A 21031-nucleotide genomic window follows, 5' to 3' on the forward strand; every position below is an offset into this window, starting at 1 on the left:
ATCCAAATCCAAAATATTTAAAATTATAAAACAAAATTTGTGCACGTAAAATTATTTACATTTAAAACACTACTGACTCCATCTCAAAATACCCCAAAATAACCAAAAATATAATAACAATAAAAAAACAACATGCACTTTCACTTCGCTCCAATTAAGGGGCTGATTTCAATGTCTGACGGACTTGAGTCCGTCCAACATCGATCTGTAACTGGAACTGGGAACGACCTCCTGTCGGCGGTCCCAAACCAGCAATTAGGATGCGCCTGAACACTTTTCGGTCTCAATCCTATTTTTTACAATGTGAGCATGCATTCCGACCGGAATGCATGCTTTCATTGTAAAGAGCAGAGGTGCAGTTCATCCCTGCACCCGGTGGGAGGCCCCTCAAGGTGCCTGCCACTGGGTGCAGAGATCAACAGTTGGGCACCGTAGGTGCTCCCTAGGGTGCCATCCAGAGACTTGCACCCATGGGGGCCCTGCTGGGGGCCCCCAAAGTCTGATTCCCACAGCCTTTCTGTGTCGGAAGTAGAAATCTTGGGATTACAGGCCTCTTTCCGAATGCAAGACGGGCTCCCCAAGCCCATCGTAAGCTATTCGGAAATACTGTTTGGAATAATTTCCGACCAACTCCATCAAAATGGCTAGGTTGGAAATTAATCCAAACAGGAGATTACGATGCCTTATGGAGGGCTCCGACCGAGGGTTGGAGCCGTTTCCTATGGCATCGTAATCCGCCCTTAAGTATGCAATGGAAGTGGTCTACAAGTGTACAAGAGCGAATTGCAATCATTTTATACGTGTAAAAGTACTATCCCTTTGAAAACTTTATCTTGATGCTTTATTTTAAAATGGTAATGGTAATAAAAAGATTTAAGAAAAACAATAAAAACAACAATAAAATACAAAAAGTAAATCCTTTAAAAGCTAATAATATTTGCAAATCTAAACATATGAATAAAACATGTTACAAAATTAATTAAAACTATATTCAATACCACAATACTTGTGTATTTTTAATATCAATATTATTTACAAAAAAGGTATACAAATAACACTTACCTTCAATAGTGTATATATTTTTGTAAACACAATCTTTAGTTTACAATATTATGGTCAAATAATATTCTGGAGTCAATGTTCAGTCACCTCACAACAATGAGATGTATCAATCGTTTGTGTCCACAAATGCGGTCGCAAATCATTGATGGGACACCAATACCCAAAAGGCATCCAAGTCTTAGTGTAATCTTTCCTGTTTTCACTTTTTTTTGGAATATAGGCTCTTGTGCATCATGACAGATGTTTTCCTCAAAGAGTAGATTTCATAGCTTAAAGAAACATGCTACAGTTTCTTCACTTTATGAATGCCACTGGATGAACAGACATCCCCAGTCTCTATACCCGTATCGACAGCTATTCGCTAGGATTCAAAAATGGAAAGCTGCCTAAATAAGAATGTTAGTTTTCATGCTTTGACTGATTAGTACCTCCAGATGGCCACAAAAAATATTCTGGGGTCACAAACCATTTGCTGTGCAATTACAGCGACTGTTTGGTGAACCCAAGAATATTATCTCAGGCCCTTGGTTTGTGTCCTGTAAGGTATTGCTATGTACTGGTTTCTGACCATTTTTGATAGCAGGTGATCGCTGCTTATTTGGCAACCATGAGCCCGTTGGCTTCGACTCCTGGGAGTCAGTATGTATAAAAGGTGTGCGGGTAAAGACCTCTTGCCTAGAAAAAGGATGAAAGAATAGTGACAGAGTTTGTAATGAACAGACAGAGCTATTTACTATCTAAACAAATGCAATAATGTTTAATAAGATACAATGCTGTTATATTTAACTGAAAAACAACTCCATTTTCATTGTTTTAACTCCATCTGCCTTAGGTTCATGCTCTGGTAATGTAACTATGGAATACTGTGTAGGTTGGTACCTTCCGCATCTCCTTGTAGTTGTGGTGCCTAAAATCCAGTTTGTCGGTAACCTGAGGTTCATGGTCCAAGGAATAGAGGGCGTTTGGATCTGCAAAGGGAAGAAAATGCAATGCGTGACTTACAAGAACCATAAATGGCTTATAAAAAGCCGAAGAAGGAAAAGAGGATGCAAACAAGTACAACCCCAAACAAATACAGAAAGAAGTCATGAAACGCATGTACAGCACAGCTCTAGCATTCAGCCTAAAGAAAACACTCACTCCAACTAACTCCTATTGAAAAGTCATCCTTTAACCTCCATGAGTGGCCTTGCAGATGTAATGACTTCCCAAAATCATGGACAATCCAGTGGCTTAAGATCAAGGAGAGCTCAATTCATCCCAAAGTACTATGTCGATATTTTCACTGATCAAAAAGGAATGGGTCACACACTCTCTTGGTAATCAAGAATTTAATAAACACTTTAAACAAGTTTTGTGGGCGTGCAACGAGGTATTGTCCTCTGAACCTAGGACGTGAACAAATTGAGGACTGTTGCGCTTCCCGGCTGGCGTGTGACCGGAGTTAGACGTGTTACCGCGAGACTAAGTAAGGAGTTTAACCCTTGATGAAGGGCATTCTACATGCCCGAAATGCATTGGGGATGGTTTGCACTCCATTCTAAATGCTTCATCAGCAATGTAATTAACGTCTCCACATGAATGATATGATTAATTCATGAAAACTAAAGACAATCACTGTGAACTGAAATAAAATGTTTTCATTCAAACACTTTACTTGAACTGGATTACATTTGATAAAACAGATTTCCATTGGACCCCTGCAGTGCATCTGAGGGACGCTTCCCAGACGGGAAGCGCAAAGGTGCTCAATATCTTCACTAATGACATCGCTGATTATTATTAATATTATTATTAGGAGCTTCTAAAGCGCACTTATGCCCAAGGGTGTCCTGGCGCTGCACACTGACTCCCTGGACAACGAGGGGCTCAATCCCTAAATAACCAAGTCTTCAGCCCCTTTCTAAAAGAGAGGAGTTCCTCGGCCTTCCTGATATGCGCTGGCAGGCTGTTCCAAGCTTTCACGGCACCATAGGAAAAGGTATTTCCTCCCCAACTGGCCTTTTTTTTATTCGGGGCACCGCCACTAGTTTGCTTTCAGAGGAGCGCAGAGCTCTCCCGGGTACATACCAATCAAAGCACCTATTCAAGCACCTTGGGCCAATGCCCTTCAATGCTTTCAAAACCGTGCATAGCTCCCTAAATTTAGCTTGTCTGGATACCGGCAGCCAGTGCAATTGCCGGAGTCCCTATCGTACAGAGGCAAACCTTGGAATGCCTGTTAGCAGTCTCGCTGCCGCGTTTTGAACCATCTGTAGTCTGTACAGATTTTTTTTTCAGGTTCAGGTACAGACTATTATAGTAGTACAAATGCGACAGAATAAAGGCTGAGACTGCTAACCGAAAACCATCGGCTGAAAGAGAAAATGCAATTTTTTTCAATATCCTGAGGATATGGAATCATGTCGCAACCACTCCACTAACCTGCTCCCCAAAATCCAGTTTCTGGTCCATGATCACGCCCAAATTCTTTGCCTAGCACGTGGGGACTGGTGGCTTCCCCAGTTCCTCAGGCCACATATCCGGAGTCCAGATGTTAGGATTGTTGACGAATATCATGACCTCGGTCTTCCCTGCATTCAATTTGAGGCAGTTCGAGGCCTTCCAGCCCGCGATGTCTTTCAGGCAATCGTGGCACCTCGCGGCCATATCCACTTGAGACCCTCGCTGTATGGATAACACGCTTTGTGTGTCATCTGCATAGGAGGTGAGTTGCAGGCCAAAAGATCTTATCAATGCTGCCAACGGGCTGACATAAATGTTGAAAAGCGTAGGGCTCAAAGAAGAGACCTGTGGTACCCCGCATGTCGCTATAGGCACACCCAAGGAACACACATAGCAGTAGCGGCTGCTACCGGACTCGGGTGGTGTGGCTGGGACGGTAGGTGGAGGAACTGAAAAAGATCAAATAAAATAAAAAACACTTACCTGGCTACGGCCGGTGTTGCCTCCGACTCTCCTCCGATCCTCTTCATGTTCTTGACTTCTTCCTGTCTGGAGTCCGGCAGCAGGAAGCACATGGGCTACAAAGCTCCCCTGACCAATTCCAAAGTTGCAATGTAGCATTGTGATTGGTCTGAGCGCCATAATTTGGTGCTCAGACCAAGCTTGGGAGCCTGAGGCATGTTCTCTACCCAGGCTGGATGCAGCCTGGATGGAGAACATGGCAAGTGCTCATGACTGTTTTGGGCGGCTCGAGAGGGCTGGTCAAAATGTCAGGCACACTTGGAGTGCCTCCACTCCTCCTCCTGCAGTGCTCTGGTGTCACAGGGCCCAGCCCCGCCCACAGAAAAAAACGTAGCCACTGCAGTAGGAAAAAGAAAATGATAATAAAGTTACGCTATTATCATTTTTTTCCCCCTTTTTTTAAGCGCTCGGAGAGCAGTGGGGCAAGGCTCCTCCACCTTAGTGGAGAAGCCGTCACACATAGGCACACGTACCTATGTTACAGGCAAGCAAGCAGTGGTAGGATACTGATGGGCAGGCACATAGGCTGACCAAGACAGCAACACAGGCACACACAAACAGCATCACCTGTGGTTCATACTTTACACATACATTAAAGGAACTAATTCAGCTGGAAGGTGATTGGACAGATTCAGCTGTAATGCAGGGAAAACTAGAGAGTATGCTGGCTCTGAAATTTGAAGTCAGGTACCTGCCACAAATGAAAAAACATACTCTTCATTTAATTCCGAAGTTCTTAGAACATACAACTACTCAATTAATCTAATTTTCTTCCGGATACTTTTATTTACCAAGCTGGTAAGAAATCTCTCTTGGTTAATGTACTTTTTACTAAAATATCAATTGACTTGCGCGTTGCAGATTCGAACCCAGCAGGATAAGATGATTCCCACCACCTTAGGTAATTTTAACATATTTTTTCAGTGTAATGAAGCCAGTTTCACTGCAGCAAACAATATTTTTATTCAAAAGTAGCAATTATGGAACTGAAGGAGCTTGAGTCTCCACGTCCTGTGAATCCCACTTCCCTCTTGTGGCTTGACTCTGTTGGGTCTGAATTAACTACACTAGTCTGCTGACAGGCTGTCCCATGGCCTCCAGAGAGAAGTGAGAATTATCAAGATGAATTACACATCCCCATTGAATACTACTGATGTATGTTCAAATCAACACATCTTAATAGTTTGCTGTAAATGTCTTGCTGACAATATTAAGAGACACTTACACCCAGAGTAAAAGTTTGGGCATCACTGGGAGCAGAATTACTACACCGTGTAGTACTGATGCTGCAGAGTGACCGCCCTCCTCAGACATGAAGCGATGCCTTAGAATAGCATCCTGTGCTATTGCTATTACCGGCTATGAGCACCCTGCACCTGGTAATTCTGGTGCAATGTACTTGGTGTAGGATTATCACATCCGGTAAAACCACTTGTGCACAGAAAAAACAATGAGAAGCTTTTTTCAGGATAGACCTCTTAGACAAGTGGCCCAGATGCTGGAGCAGCTCCTCTGCAGGCTGGTCCTGAGCTTCCAGCCCAGCTGATTAAGCCAATACACAGTTCTTGTGAAAATCTGTCTTGACCTACGCAGAAGGCGGCCATTTTGGGAATCGTGACAGGCAGATTTGACAATCCACTTTTTGCACTGTCTCACACATATAAAGGCCTTGCAGAGTACACAATGTGTCACTTACACATGGCCTGTGCTAAACCTCATGCTATAACTAAATGTTCTAGTGGCCAAATGTGAATCTAGGGGAAACGTTTTCATAGGGCAGTAGTGCATAGAGCCCATTATGTATAAACTGTGCAAAGCTGAACTTGCATTACATTCCTGCAAAACAGATACAACATGACTATTACAGGGTAAAAGTGGTCAGTTCCGTCCCCGTCACTATGGCTAGGGCTGTAGGCCTGAGGATTGGGCATTTCACATGCCTGTATATTAAAATCTCCTGCCCACAATAGGACATAATCTGGACTGATTAGAGTTAAAAAAGTTTCTAGTTGTCGGTCAAGGGCAATTACCACATTCATACAGCTCGCGTCAAAAATGTTATTGTAGAAATTTACTAGGATAAGATCTTTCCCTCCCTCCTTACTTAGCCATAAGATCTGAGCATGGTGTCCCACTGTTACAACTTTATAGGTCTCGCCTACGCAGCGCGCATGCGCTCCATAGGAAAGAGACCTGTAGCCATCGATTGCCTTTTTCAGGCTAAAATGTGCACGCGTTGCATTGCCTTCAATGGCAACGCATGCACGTACGGCAATTCACTTGTGGGAGCAAGCTTTGGCAACATATATTTATAAGCTGTACCCAAGAGTGTGCTCCTCGGTTGGTTATGGATGAGAGGACGTGCGACTATTGTTCGTAAAGGAAGACAGATACCGCGTTCAGTATCCAGCTGCGTGTAAGTTTATATCACTGGTGACACTTTGAACTTGTTTCTTTCTCTACCCTAGGGAGAAAACAACAGGAAGCTGTTACTGGCGGAGAGGAGGGCCTTTCATATAATTTCAAAGCCGGTCTAAATGGCGATGCAGTAAGGCAGAACATCTTGAGCTGGTTAGTTCGTCAGTACTGTTTTTATTTGTGCGCATCTCTGTGAAGTGACATATTGGCCTCGCTACTGATAGCTCTCAATGCAGTGCAAACATCTCGCGCGGGGTTTCTTCCGCCTAATCATAGGCTTAGAATGACTCTGACTTTTATTAAATCGTCATTTGAAGTTGAGGAATCAGGGCAGACAGTGACCTCTAGCGGCATTTTTTTTTTTTGAAACACATAAATCCATTTCCATTCGCTGAGAAGTATTATGGAAGAGTGCGTGCATGCATAGGCCCACACACATGTTACATGTTAGCACGATCGTACAACCCTACAATCAACAATGCAAGTAAAGGAATGCTTTAATTGGGATGAGAACAGAGGAGGAGTGTCTAAAAGGGGCGAGGCCATAGAAGCTACTTAGGAATCCTTTCCGAGAGGCGTGGCCTTTGTAATTGAGAGAGTGGCTTAAAACAAGCAAACTAAAATCCCGTGCTACTCACAGATGCCAGCTAACCGATCTATAGGTGCCTCCCTGAGTTTCATTTCTTTGCAACCAGTCATAACACACTACAACCAAACCTAAAACAGCCAGATCGATTGCCAATGCTTGTTACCAGCATCAGATAAATGAATAACAACTATGATATTCTTGTAAATAGAATTGAAAATGTTTCAGTTCTGAAAATGTGAGACTGTAAATTAAACATTACTAAGGTCTGTGAAAGGGTTCTTGGCCCTGGAGTGCCTCACGTTCTTCTGCACAGTATTTTCATTTCCTTTGGCACAGTCCAGAATTCAACAGTTGTGCACAGAGGCCAGGGATTGGATGGGCATGTAGTCTGCATACCTTCATGACAGGCAATGTGAGTAACTCGCACTCCCTTCCTCCTCGACTCAGCTAAAGCTCTTAGTCATGCTCAGCCTCGACTCTAGAGCTCTCAGTCATGCGCTGTTTTAAATACACCCCCCCCCCCCCCGCAACCTGAGCTGATATTCCCAACCTTTATAGGGAGAAATATGTATTCGTCTATTGACTACATATTAGTGTCCACTACGGACATATTAAGGTGAGGTAACCCCACTGTTGTTCCTTCCATTTTGAGCGACCACAATTTACTGGTCATATCTCTGTTTTTTGGGGCCCTAAGGGAGAAGTTTTTACTTTAGCTGACCATATTACTCCCTCTAGGAAAAATGGGACTGGAATAAAATGGGCGGGCCTTGATCCAAGTGGGACATTAAAGCAAATAATAACACATAACCAGTGCAAAATGGCCTATTGCCTTCATGATGAGATATCCCCAATCATATTAATTAGAAATGTTAATTGTATCAACACGTTTATTACAACACTTTTAACCGGGCAGACTGATAAAATACCCCAAAATTAAAAGGGGTGGTTCGACAGTACTTGCAATAAAGCACTCCAGGTGCTTAAATGTGCACTGTCTAAAACACCGCAAGATGCACTGGCGATTAAATCCCTACGACAAGAGTATAAAATAGCTCTAGCGGCCCGGAAAAAGGTATTACAAGTAGAAGCGTGGGAAAATGTGACTATTTCCACAGAAACTGGGTACAGCAAACTCTTTTGGGACACAGTAAATGCCCCATTTCTGAAGCATGACGATTTACCAGAGTTTGGTTCATTTATCCCGGCAGACAAATGGGTGGCACATTTTTTTTTAGAATTTTTAATAATGAGGAGATGGTGAGGGGATTAGATCAGGAAGGAACCCCACAAAGAGAGGCCCTGCCGCTTAGATATTTGACATGTGATGAAGTCCTTCAGGCAATCCAGGGGAGTGCTGCGGGGCGGGCACCAGATCCCGATGGAGTTCCAGTTGATGTTTACAAATCCGAACCAGAACTATGGGGACCTATTTTAACATGAGTGTTTAATTCAGCTACAATGGATAAAACGCCACAAACATGGGGTGAGTCTATTATTGTCCCGATTTATAAAAAGGGGGACAAAACTGACCCTAAAAATTACCGCCCGATCACCCTCTTAGATACCTCCTTAAAAGTTATGAGTCGGGTCCTACATAAAAGGCTGGAGGAATCGGCTGAAGAGTACCATATTTTAACGCCTGTACAGTACGGGTTCAGGAAACGCCTGGGGACAGTTTAACAATGTCTTAACTTGGAGCTACTCATCGGCAAATACACCAGGGAAAAGACGAGTACCTTATATCTATGTTTTGCCAATTTGAGTAGTGCTTTTGATGTAGTTAACCATAATCTACTTTGGCAAACGTTGACCGACGTGGGATTGCCCCGCGCGAACATCAGTTTTTTTTCCCGTCTGCATGAAAAACAAACTGGTGCTGTCCGCTTTGGCCCCCAGGCCGAATGTACAACTAAATTTAAAGTGGGACGGGGTGTATGTCAAGGATGCGTGTTAGCCCCAATTTTATTCTCCCTTTTTATTAATGAGGCTGATATTCATTTACAAAAAATACAGGCTGACGCACCAAGGGTTGAGGGTGGTCTGATACCTGTACTACGTTATGCGGACGACGCAGTACTACTGGCCCGGACCCCAGTAGGCCTCCAAAGACTGATGGATGGTTTTTCAGATTTTATGAAACAACGAAGGATGGTAATTAACAAACTGAAAACATTTACTATGCTATGTGGGCCCAAAAAGAAATCTTGTAAAACCTTTTTTATAGACAGTACCCCAATATGTACAATAAAGTCTTTTTCCTACCTTGGTATACTATTCTCAGGTAGTGGTACCTGGTCTCAACACATTATAAACACAAGAGGTAAAATGAGCAGGGTTAACCAAGGGATTTTTAAATTTGCAGCCAAACTGGGAAATTGACCAATTAAGGAGATGGTACCCATCTATAAAGCTAAAGGAGTAAGTACTGCCACATACGGGTCAGGACTTTGGGGCAACACAAATAGTGTGGCCCTGCAAACTGAAGAAAATTGCTTCTTAAAACGCTTGTTGTCTTTACCATCATTAGTATCGAATACTATTGTACATCACGAGGTGGGGTTGCAATTTTTGGGGGACATCTTGGGGGCTGGTCCATTCTTACTATGGGCATCAATATGGAGAAGTGAAGAGATTGTCTTCACCAGGTCTATTACCTCAGATTGTTTGAACTTGGATGATGCTCTGAAAATTCCTTGGCTGCCTTATATTAATACCACATTGGGGAATCTGTTTAATATCTCTGTAAAGTTGGACCCTAGATAAACACTAACCATCCCAAAGAAAGAGATCAAGGATTCCTTTCTGATATCAAGCCAGAATCTCAGAGCAAAATCGGATCTGAGTACACCGACTGTGGTTTCATGTAAATCTTTTATGCTAGAAGAGGGCGGGACCAGCTGATACCACCGAAATGCGTCGCTTCTTGGTCTTGTTGTATAAAAATCCGGAGCACATCATTGGTGTTGTTGTAATTTTGATAACAATTACATTTTTAATGGATCATTTATGTTGACCTAAAAGTTGTTTTGTACTGTTTAATGAATTGTTTCTGCTACATATTATGCAAGAATTCTTGATGCAATTGTTTTTTAATCTATGAGTTGGGTGACTCTTTTCTTTTAATAATTTTTTTAACTTACTGCATTTATTTGATGAATAAAGCATTCATTTATTTGACTTTTGGCTACTGGCATAGGTCCTGTGTGAATAGGTGTTTGAGTGAGAAGTGAGTGATTAAGTGTGTCATTCTACTTTTCCAAAGGTAATTCTTTTTTTGACACAGTGTCCTTGGTGCCTGCCCAGTCTTTTATGAGTACACCTTCCCTGGCTACACCTCAGTGCCATGTTGGTATTGACAGAGCACAGATGTTTTCGTACATCTGATCTCTATGAACTCTCCTGGAAAATTATTTACGACAGTATTTTTCGGATATGACAATTGTGATGAGTTATCATGCTTTAAGAACATGCACAAAATCAAGAGTGATCTAGATACTGCATCGTAGAAGCATACAGAATGTTAGACGTTGATTTGTGATGACACCTAACCATAGATGAAACTAAAGAAAAGGTTTAATAAGCTAATCGGAATATATTTTCTATATGCATAAAATGAACTAAAACATCAAACGATAATATTAATGTCCTAAATGAGTGTATGAATAAAATAGTTTGAAGTATTGAGAAATAAATGCTAATATTAGAATGAGAAACGTGAGCACTGATATCGATGCGAACATTTTTTAGTCTAATGTAATGCGTGATTTGTAATGTTGAATTTTAGCGATGCTTCTAATTACTGAATGGTACAATAAGCTTGTAACATGAACCGAGTATTGAAGAACTAATATGTGAATTTACTGTAAGTGTTGTATATTTTTTTTTATAGGTATTCCATACTTACAAAATGTAGATGCAATCAATAATTGACCTAAATGAAAAGCTGATGGGTTGTATTACGATAATGTGGAAGGTCATATTTTAGCGCAAACACAGATTGCAAAGGCTGCATTTCATGAAAGCCTAAAACATTTCCCTCTTAGCATGAACCAAAGTTTCTACTTGTGCTCTAACACTCAGTAGTTCCTTTCACGCTTGTAGCCTATTTGACCGGACTTGCAGCAAATTTGTTACTTTCTAGAGTACATGCTTGGGAACGGACTGACAAAGGATGAGAGCATGGACTTGCCTACTTCCTAGATGTCATAACCAATCGGAGATATAAAAATCAATGGTTTCATGGAAATTGCTAAGTAATAGATGACTTGATCTTCTGGATTTTGTATATTTTACCTACTACATCATCTCGACCTATCCAACTGACCAATGGGACAGAAGGGTCCGATCAAATCGGTGCTGTCAAGGGGTGTCAACCAGAAATCGATGGAGTATTATTGCCCGTAGTGCGGACCGGGGCGTCCTCTATTCTTGCCCACTTTTTCGATTCACCTTGTGGTACAGAGACTGATGATTTGGATTTCCAGAAACTAAGGCGAACTGTGACTTACACTGCGTTTGCTGTCGACTGGTAAGCTTGTGTAAGAGGAACCTCTCGGGCTCGAAGGTTCCTGACAACAATTGTGGCTTTCGGTGCTGCAGTACGGACAGAGACAGGAGAATCCGTTCACGAACTGGTCATTTGGCAAATACCGAACTTACTATCTAGGGTTTGTATGAGGGTTATAAGCTTTACTGGTTTGATTTATCTCATGATTAGTCTCACTCTGCGGAGATTTCCCTTTAAAACCTGATTCCTATAGCTTATTAACGTGCATTAAATTGATAAAATCAAACTCAAATTCGATGGCCTTTCTTCCTTAGAGGCGATAAAAATACCAGCTGAAATTACCATTCTGGGGCTTCTATGTCATTCATTTATTGGAGTCAATGTGTCCAATTGCAAAATTCAGTGATCTGTACACCTGTTGATTTGATGTAAGTAACTATTATTTTATTCCAGGTCCTCATAGGATAATAGTTTAATCCCCTAAATATTCTAGTCCCTCTCAGCACAGAACAAGATCCATCGGAGGACCTAAGGGAAGACACTAAATTGGTCGCTGAGGTTATTCTGGACAAATTCAATCAGTAGTAAAATTACATATGAGGCCCAACACGTTTAGCTACGACAGTATCTGCTCTCCAGTGCGCTGTCTCCCACCTTGTAGTCTCTCCCGCTTCCTGGTGAATCCTACATGTGTGGTACCTCTCTTAAGTGAAGCTCTTCAAAGAACATGTGTTTTAATTCATTAGCGTCAATAAAGCCTCTCTTCCATGCTGCCGACACGCTGAAGTATGAGCTTTTCTCACTCGTTAGCTGTCGGTCTGGAGGCCAGCATGTTGCTGCGTTCAAGGTGCTGTACACAATGATAGCACAGTAGTTTGTTATAGCGAGAAGGACATACCAGGCAACGGGCAGCCCAGGATCTCAGCTCGCAAGCAGATGGTGCCATTCTCGAACCAGGTTTGTGGGTTGATGCGAATGTAGCGGGCGGCCATCGGCGTGGGCAGCATGTTCAGCACGGGCGTCTCAATGTCGCTGTTTGCTTTAAAAATCTAAAAGGTAAACAGACAGCAAGAGTGTTAGAACGTCAAGCTCCTAGAGGGCCTTTTCTTGACACTTTTTCAGTTTCTCATTGAGGATTGTGCTGAGAAATATGATTTCTTTAGTTCTCAACAACTACACACAGATTTCACCTGTTGCACATCATCATTCTAGACCAGCTCTCTGCAACTATACCAAAACAATCAGGCCCAGATGGATTGTATTGCTGTCTAATGGAGACACTGATTTAAACAGCACAGAACTTCATCTTTTTTTTAACTTCTCTTCTTCCAATCATATTTTATTATTGCCAGGACCAGAACTTCGATTTTAATGGAGCTCTATTATTCTAGTATTGATGTCTTATGTATTCCTCACCCTGTGATGCTCATACTGCAATCTTTCAGGGGTTTACGAATCAAGTTTTCCCTTTTCTTGACTCTCAAGAGCTTCTTATAGTGAGTCAGAGTCTCATCATCATCTTCTGCTGGAAGGTCACTAAAGGCTTGCTCATCCCTATGAAGCTTGCAATTGGTAATGTGCTTCTTTGCTTACCACATGATCAGTGATGCAGCCAAGGATTCCAATTGGAGCCCTTTTGCTGCACTGAGGACATGTCAGCCCAGTGCCAAAGAAAAACCTATTGTCAATCAGGCTGAGCAGACAATGACTCACCCCAGAGACCTTATTACCACTGTCCTTTCTCCAGCTGGGTTGTCATTGAAGATATCCTGAAGCTCTTAGGGACATATTTATGAGCCCCTTGCGCCGCCTTAGTGTCGGGGCAAATCATATTTATGAGGCCACGCAGAGCCACTTTGCGTGGCCTCACAGATAAGGTGTAAGTTAAGGCAGCACAAATTGCTGCTCTGCCTTCCTCTTCGCTCAGGTGATGTTCCTTAGGTGTTATTGTGGGTGTTACCAAACAACACCCATGGGTTTTGATGCTTCCCCATATTTACAAGACCATGACCTGTAGATGCGCCAATACCGTACGCCTCCCCAGGGAAGGCGCTACGAGGAGAAATATCTTTCCCTTCCTTTTTTCCTCTTTCTATGTGTGCTGCAACCTATGGATACCTCTGGCCCAGAAATGAACAGAGCAACCAACCCCAGGCCGGGGGACAAGAAGATGCCTTGCAAAAGGAGGAAGCGACATGCAAAGAAGTCCAAAGTCGTGGTGGGAAAGAAACAGGATTTTATTATGGGGCTTCGTAAGAATCGACTCGCAGGGAAGGAGGCTCACAACAACTGCCTCTCCCTGTCCACGATGCTCTCACATTGCGAAGGGCATTCTACATTCCACTCGCAGAGCAGAACAAGAACCCAACACATCTTCCCTCCATTAGCGAAGAACAAATAAATACGATTAATACATCACAAAAGGAATACAAATGAAACTTAACTAACTCTATTATCATACAAGGAATTAACACTTCAAAACAAAATTTTGAAACTTGGCAGGTACCTTCGTGCTTCTACTCGATCGCCTCAATACAACACTCTGGGTTAAACCTTGTCTATCATTGCACAGATCATTGGTTCCTGACCTGTGTTCCTGGTAAATTACAGATAGCCTGTTTTTGTTCCAGCACTTACCATCATCCAACGTCACTGCTAAATCTTTAATATTAATTACCTTTTTAGAGAAGAAATCTGAGCCACCCTCTTCCCTCCTCTGAAAGGAAGTTTCACACAAACAAAATCTCCAACATTAACCTTCAGAAATGTTTGTGCAAATGTGGAATATTTATTCTGAGCCATCAAACGTCCCTCATAAACATCATGCATCAACAGACAACATCTTCTTCTTCATCCACGACCTGTTCATTTTTTACCCCGGTAATCTTCCTTTAAGCAACACAAAAGGAGAAACCTTAGTATCAGCATTAGGTGTAGTGCGCCGTGCCCACATTGCATTTTTTACTACTTGCACCCAATCCAAACCACTGGCCACAGACAATTGTATATTCTCCTTAATCATTCAGTTGCAGCGCTCAACCAAACCGTTACTCCTCGGGTGGTATAATGAAGTGGTAATGTGCTTAACGCCAAAATCGGAAATACTCAAACTCACATGACACAAATCGGGGCCCATTGTCAGTAATCAATTCATCAGGAACACCTTCTCAAAGAAATAATTTCTTCAAGACCTCTTCCACCACAGCAGAAGTAATGCTATTCACAAATGCAACCTCAATCCACCTAGAAAAATAATCTACTGTTACTATGCCATATTTCACATGACCATGGTCCACACCAACAGGACCTATAATATCCATAGCCAGATTCGACCATGCAACCTCAGGTACGGTACAGCAACAATAGGAGAAGGTACAGTTACTTGTGTTTAATCACTTGTAAAGCAGGGCTTGCATGTTCTCACATGTTGCTCAATTTGACTATCCATACCAGGCTACCAATATGAATCTCTCACTCTCCTCTTCATAGCCCTCATGCCTATGTGCAGTTCGTGAGCCAAATCCAAAATCCTAGATCTAAGAGCATCTGGCACAACTAGTACACCCGTCCTCCTCAACACACCACCCATCACAGACAAGTGGGCTTCAATTTTCCTAAATGCATCCACCTGTTCATCGTGTATTTTTCCATTGGGCCTGCCTTCATGTATGTATCTCATAACTGTGGTCAATGTGCTGTCATGGCTATGCCTCTAACCAATCAGCCTCAGAAATGGCACTTTGAGTGGCACAGGACACCTCACATATTACAAAATCGCCCTCATCCAAAATTCTATGACATCCTTCATGGAAATTCACAGGTAATCTCGATCAGCAATCCACCATCACATTCCTGATGCCTGGGATGTACTCCATCATGTAACAGTATTCTTGCATTCTGTATTCCATGTAGCAATCCTGAGTGTAGCCTTACCAGCACCTTTCATAGTGAACATGTCAATTAAAGGTTTGTGATCAACTCTGTTTATAAACTCTGTACCCCACACGTATTGGCGAAAATGATTTACACCCCACCAACATGCCATTGCTTCACGCTCCACCAGAGAGCATGATGACTCGGCGCCTTTAAGACCACAACTGGCAAATGCTACTACCTCCTCTCTCCCATTTCTTTTCTGTAGTAACACAGCACCCAAACCATACTGACTAGCATCATTAATTATTACGCTAGTTCCCCTTGTGTCGAATGGTTTGGGGGGAATAGCATTTCTGATTTCTTTCTTTTTCTCTCGCTCACATGAATCACTCCATAAAAACTTCTCATTCTTTTGTGATAATTGGCGCATGGCATGTGTTCTTTGAGCACAACTAGGAATAAATCTAGAGTAAAATTCCATCAAATCCATGAAAGATCTTCATTGATCCTTCCCTTGAGGCACAGGAGCTTCCACAGTAGCTGTTTACTAAACTATCCTTAGGCTCAACACCCACTGCAGATAGTTTGCGACCTAAATAAGTTACTTCAGAAATGCCAAACCTGCGCTTGTCTGCTCTGAGTGTGACGCCTTTCTCCTGTAACACGTCTAGAACATGAGCTAGATGCCTCTCATGGTTGCTCTTGGTGTCTCCATCATCTTGGCAGCATAGCATTATCTGTTCTGAACTATTCGGGTCTAAAATTATACCTACGTCCCGCTGCTCTCGCCATCCTAACAATGATGCTCCATGATTTGCTACATATACATCTGCTGATGCTTCATCACCTTTAAAAGAAAGTTTTGTATTCAATTCTCCTAAAACTTCAATAGGTTTTCCATCATAAGCAAAGGGTTTAATAAAAGATCCCACTAAAGTCACATTGTACATTTTTTCCTATCTTCAGTACCGATTGGTGTAAAGGGTGACCCAGAATCAGCCATCATATTGATTTCCATATCAACAACAGTTATGAGACAATATGGTCTTTGAATTGTACCCATTTCCATGTGCATAGCATCAACATCGAGACCCACATGTGTCTGCACATGAGTATCATTTATGCACAGTAACACACTTTCATCACTGGAATCAGAAGACTGGTAATACATACTGCGCTGTTTTAGGATTTGAAATCTTTGTCTTGGATTTAGATCTGCATACCTGCACAAAATGTCCTTTTTGTTTTACAACCAGAACAAATTTTATCTCGAGCAGGACATGACACAGAGTTTCCTAAATGGTTGCCATTTCCACACCTATAACAAAATACTTTACTTTTCTTTTTAATCATCTCTTTCTTTTTAACACAAAAACACACAACCGGTGGTACACTTTTAGAAGTTTCACTTGTTAAAGACATTTGAGACATAAAGGAAGCAGTGCTTTCAATGCCAGCTGCCAATTCAACTGCTTTGTGCAAAGTGAGATTAGACGTGGTACGCAGGACCTTTTGAATGTTTTTATTGTTGGTGTGTTCAACTATTTGATCAAAAATCATTTCTTCTTCAAATTCTGTATATTCACACGAAGAGGCTAAGGATCTCAATACCGCCACATATGTTTCGATTGGTTTGCCAGGTAGTTGATGGCGCTTATGAAACTTGTGTCGTTCTAAGACAACATTCTTGTGAGGTTTGAGCCCTCACCGCTGCTCAAGGTGGCCACCCAGGAAATAGCGTGGGAGCCGTGCCAGTCGGTCGTCGCCAATGTAAAGAAGTTTAAAGTCGTGGTGGGTAAGAAACAGGGTTTTATTATGGAGCTTTTTAAGAAACAACTGGTAGGGAAGGAGGCTCACAACAACTGCCTCTCCCAGTCCACTATGCTCGCACATAGTGAAGAGCATTCTACAATCCACTCGCAGAGCAGAACAAGAACCCAACACAACACATTCCCCAGAGCGGCAAAAAAGATCAATCCTAGACCTCTTCCTGCTGGCACAAATCTGAATAAACACCCAGATTGAGACACACATGGACGGGAAACATCGTTTACAACGCGGGGATTACATCGCGATGCCATTACATCGCGGTTTTTACAACGCAAGTCGTTACAACGACTTGCGCTAGATGGCGCTCTAGGACAAGGAATAGTATAATTTACTATCCAACACCTTCACTACTGTACGTAGACTGGAGTTGGAATAGTAAATTATACTACTCCTAAGTCCAGCGCCCTCCAACGCAAGTCGTTGTAACGACTTGCGTTGTAAAAACCGCAATGTAATGTACCGCGATGTAAATGTATGCGTTGTAACGTCATACATCCCACATGGACAGATGAAGGGAACTGGTAATTTAGATGATCTGCAAGGCCATTCCTACTTCCTGCATTATAGAACAGTGAGAGAGCATATGGCAAAGTGGGTGAAATCTGCCTTTCTGCATGCGCATCCCTTATACGTCACCTGTTTCTGGCTGAGTCCTATTTTGTGGTGGTGTTAGAACTCTGACCTGTGATGCTGTCATTCAGCGTCACTGTGTGTGGGATTAGGCCCTAAAATAGTATTGGTAGAACCGGCTTCTCCCAACTGGCAGTTTGCTTACCAAACTATGTGAACTCCGTGTCAGGGCCGATTTCCGATGATGTGGATCAAATCGACACAGAGAGCAGAACAGGGTGATTTTCAAAGTGTCTAATTATTATCCACGCTCCTCTGTACTCCTCCCACCCCATTCCTAAATAGTTGAACATCAGGTCATTCGTCCACACCTAGCTGGGATGCAGCAAGGCACCCCATCCGAACTCACCCCGCTTCTTCTGCCGCTACTCTCCCTCCAGCCGCACACTGCAGACAGACTCAGCATACTGTCCCCATCCGTTTCCTAAAGCTGCCGGTGAACTGTGCTCCTCTGCGCTGGTTCGGAAATTGTGCTGTATTGCATTTCCATTTATATAGCGCTTGCAACCCTTGACGAGGCGTTGAAGCGCTTCATGCTAAAGAAACACAGGCAATTTGGCTGTAATGACAGTACTTTAAGTGGGATGAAAGAAGTGTGTAGTGTGTGGGGCTAGGGGGTCGCTAAAAGGGCGCGGCCAAAGAAGGGTGATTAGAAATCCTTTAAAAGAGGCGAGGCCTACGTAACTAAGTATATGGGTCATATTATATGAACAAGAAGAATCCCGTGCTTAATGCAGTGTGCCCCGACCAACATTTGGGCACCTTGTTGTGTGTTTTTAGGTCGAGGACCGTCCGGTCTGCCGAAGGCAGAACCGGAAGTCGGAGATTTAATGTTTTCTGAGAGTGGCTCCTTAGCCCGCCTCTCTTTTTGCCTCTCCTCCATTGGCTGGCTTCCTAAACGGAGGCCAACCATTGGAGGAGAGAGCCGTCCCTCCAAATAGGCTCCGTCTTTTTCATATTCGGGGGAGTGTTCCTTGCTGTTCTTTCCACTTTTTAGCCACGCCCTTTTTCGAACAGCAGGAACACGCCCCCGAATCCGAAAAAATTTCGAAGCTTCCATCCGTCATTGTTTTGCTGTCGTCTGGCCGTGAGGATCTTCTTGCTGTTGTGAATGTAAATTAAAAGGAGTAGTGCTTTTTATGGGGCAGAATGTGGGGGGTTCTAAGTAAGGCATTCTATTTATGCGTGCACCAAGACGGGGTCAGCCGCAAGTTGTTACAGCTCTTATGCAGAGTGCCGGAGCTAGCAGTGCAGCATTCACTGACTATCTTTCGGCAGCGTGCGCCTCTTCGGTCTCCCCCAAGGTGCTGCATTACCCTCCTAACTTCTTCTCTTTTGCCACCTATCTAACGCTCATTGCCAGGCACCGAAGACATGTGCGCCGACATGACAACCCTCCCTATTCCGGCGGAAGGCTACCACTTTCACGGCTAGACTCCCCCAAGCCAGGCTTCCATGAGGAGGGGAGGAAGCCCCCTTCCTCCCTTCGAGCTGCAAAGATTTCTTCTGGAATCCTGGCCGGTATATTATGGTGACATGTGTCTGCACAACAATAACACCCAGTCTTAAAGCGCTGAAACATAGATCTCTTTTTGGTGGGCGCTATGTGGGTCCTTACTGGAATTGCTCGTACCAGATAGTTGTTTCTCTGAGCAGGGAAGGGGCGCTGCAAATAGAATATTCGTCCTAGCGAAGTCTCCAGATCCGACAGAGGAACGCCTGGGCATTTTCAAAATGTCCAAAACAGTCACAATCCTGCTACCCAAATTTGACAGCACGGTCATTAAAAATGTGTTTAATATCGTGAAACATGTTGTGATCATTCATGTTTTAGACTGCGCTCTCAGCATCTGAAGCACACACTTAATTTAAATGTACAGGGAAATATGCATTGTGTGGTAGGCCTGGTCACCTGGGAAGCCGCTACCTTGCCCTCTGTGAATGTCCATACAGACATCTAAGGCCTTGGGGTTATGGTGAGCCCCCCAGAGGGGCGAAGGCTTATTTTCCAGCGCTATTTTTATTTGTTTCTAGGGGTTACATTTATAAGACTTTCCCATCTCAAGTATAAGTCTACAAAACAATTATATGCATTTTATCGTCGTCTAGCGAATTACTTATATTCGCCCTTCACACCGATAAGTAATGATTGAATGAAGGCGGGAAGTATGCTCAGCGGGTTCAGCGCTTGCTGCTCAATTCTGTGTGCGTGATCTGCCCGTCGCCTGATTGAATCCCGCCAGTGTTGCCTTTGGCTTCTGTACTTTTGAGATCGATAAAAGATTTACCCATATGATCTTAATTCTAAAAACGTTCTGCCTAAAGCAAGCACTGCTAACGATTGTTAATAATGATCTGAGGAACATTACAACACGCAGTAGAGGAGGGGCGGGGGTCGAAACACGGAGACCTGGGCCTAATCCCAGCTTTGTGCGGCTCTGTCACAGTTACTTCATCGCCGGCCTTCCCTTTGCGCCAAAAATGTAAAGTGCTAGAATAGAAACGAAATACTGCCTCTGCAGCTGGACGTCACCTGAGCTTGTCCCTGCTACGGAATTCAAGGGGAATGCAGCCAGGGCCACTGCAATTATGCTGTTCTGTGGGCGCAAACATTTCCGCATAATTATGGATTTACTGTAATTCCACATAATCTATCATCTGCTGCATAATTTGCTGATTTTAACAACAACAACAAATCTGGCACAAACGGATTAAGAGTTCATACATCGTGGCCCCTGGCAAAGGTTGACTGGCTTTCCAGTTGCTTTTTGCTGCATGCCGGTGTTAAACTGGTACTCATGAAGTGAGACCTTGCATAGCTGGTGTCAACATGCGTAGACATGACAAAATAATGAAGTAATATCGTCACCAAATGTGCAGCACAGTCGATGCAGTCTAATGTACACACCTGAACATAATGATTTGGAAAGGAGCCCCAGGACTGGTATCACATATGCAAAAAAAAAGCTAATGCCAATAGAAATGACAATGCCATTTATTTAGGGATACAAAAATAATAAAAAAATAATGAGCAATACCAATAGCTCTACCTATAATATTGCCGAGACCATTGCATTGTAAATGCTTGTTTGTAATTGCATCAAGACAGATCACAAACAGGTTCGAGTCTTGGCGGGAGGCTCAAGCAT

General features: G+C 43.0%; 1 protein-coding gene across 1 annotated transcript in view; it reads right to left on the reverse strand.

Annotated features, from left to right (window-relative positions):
* The window catches only part of LOC146863410 (putative carboxypeptidase X1), a 315940-nt gene that overhangs the window by 73729 nt on the left and 221180 nt on the right, over window positions 1–21031 (reverse strand). Inside the window, exons 6-7 of the mRNA XM_085642839.1 lie at window positions 12445–12595; window positions 1942–2030 (exon numbers count right to left, since the gene is read on the reverse strand). Coding sequence (XP_085498965.1) covers window positions 1942–2030; window positions 12445–12595 — 240 coding nt within the window. The remainder of the gene's footprint in view (window positions 1–1941; window positions 2031–12444; window positions 12596–21031) is intronic.

Source organism: Triturus cristatus, chromosome 2_2 (assembly GCF_964204655.1).
Source record: "Triturus cristatus chromosome 2_2, aTriCri1.1, whole genome shotgun sequence".
Lineage (NCBI taxonomy): Eukaryota > Metazoa > Chordata > Amphibia > Caudata > Salamandridae > Triturus > Triturus cristatus.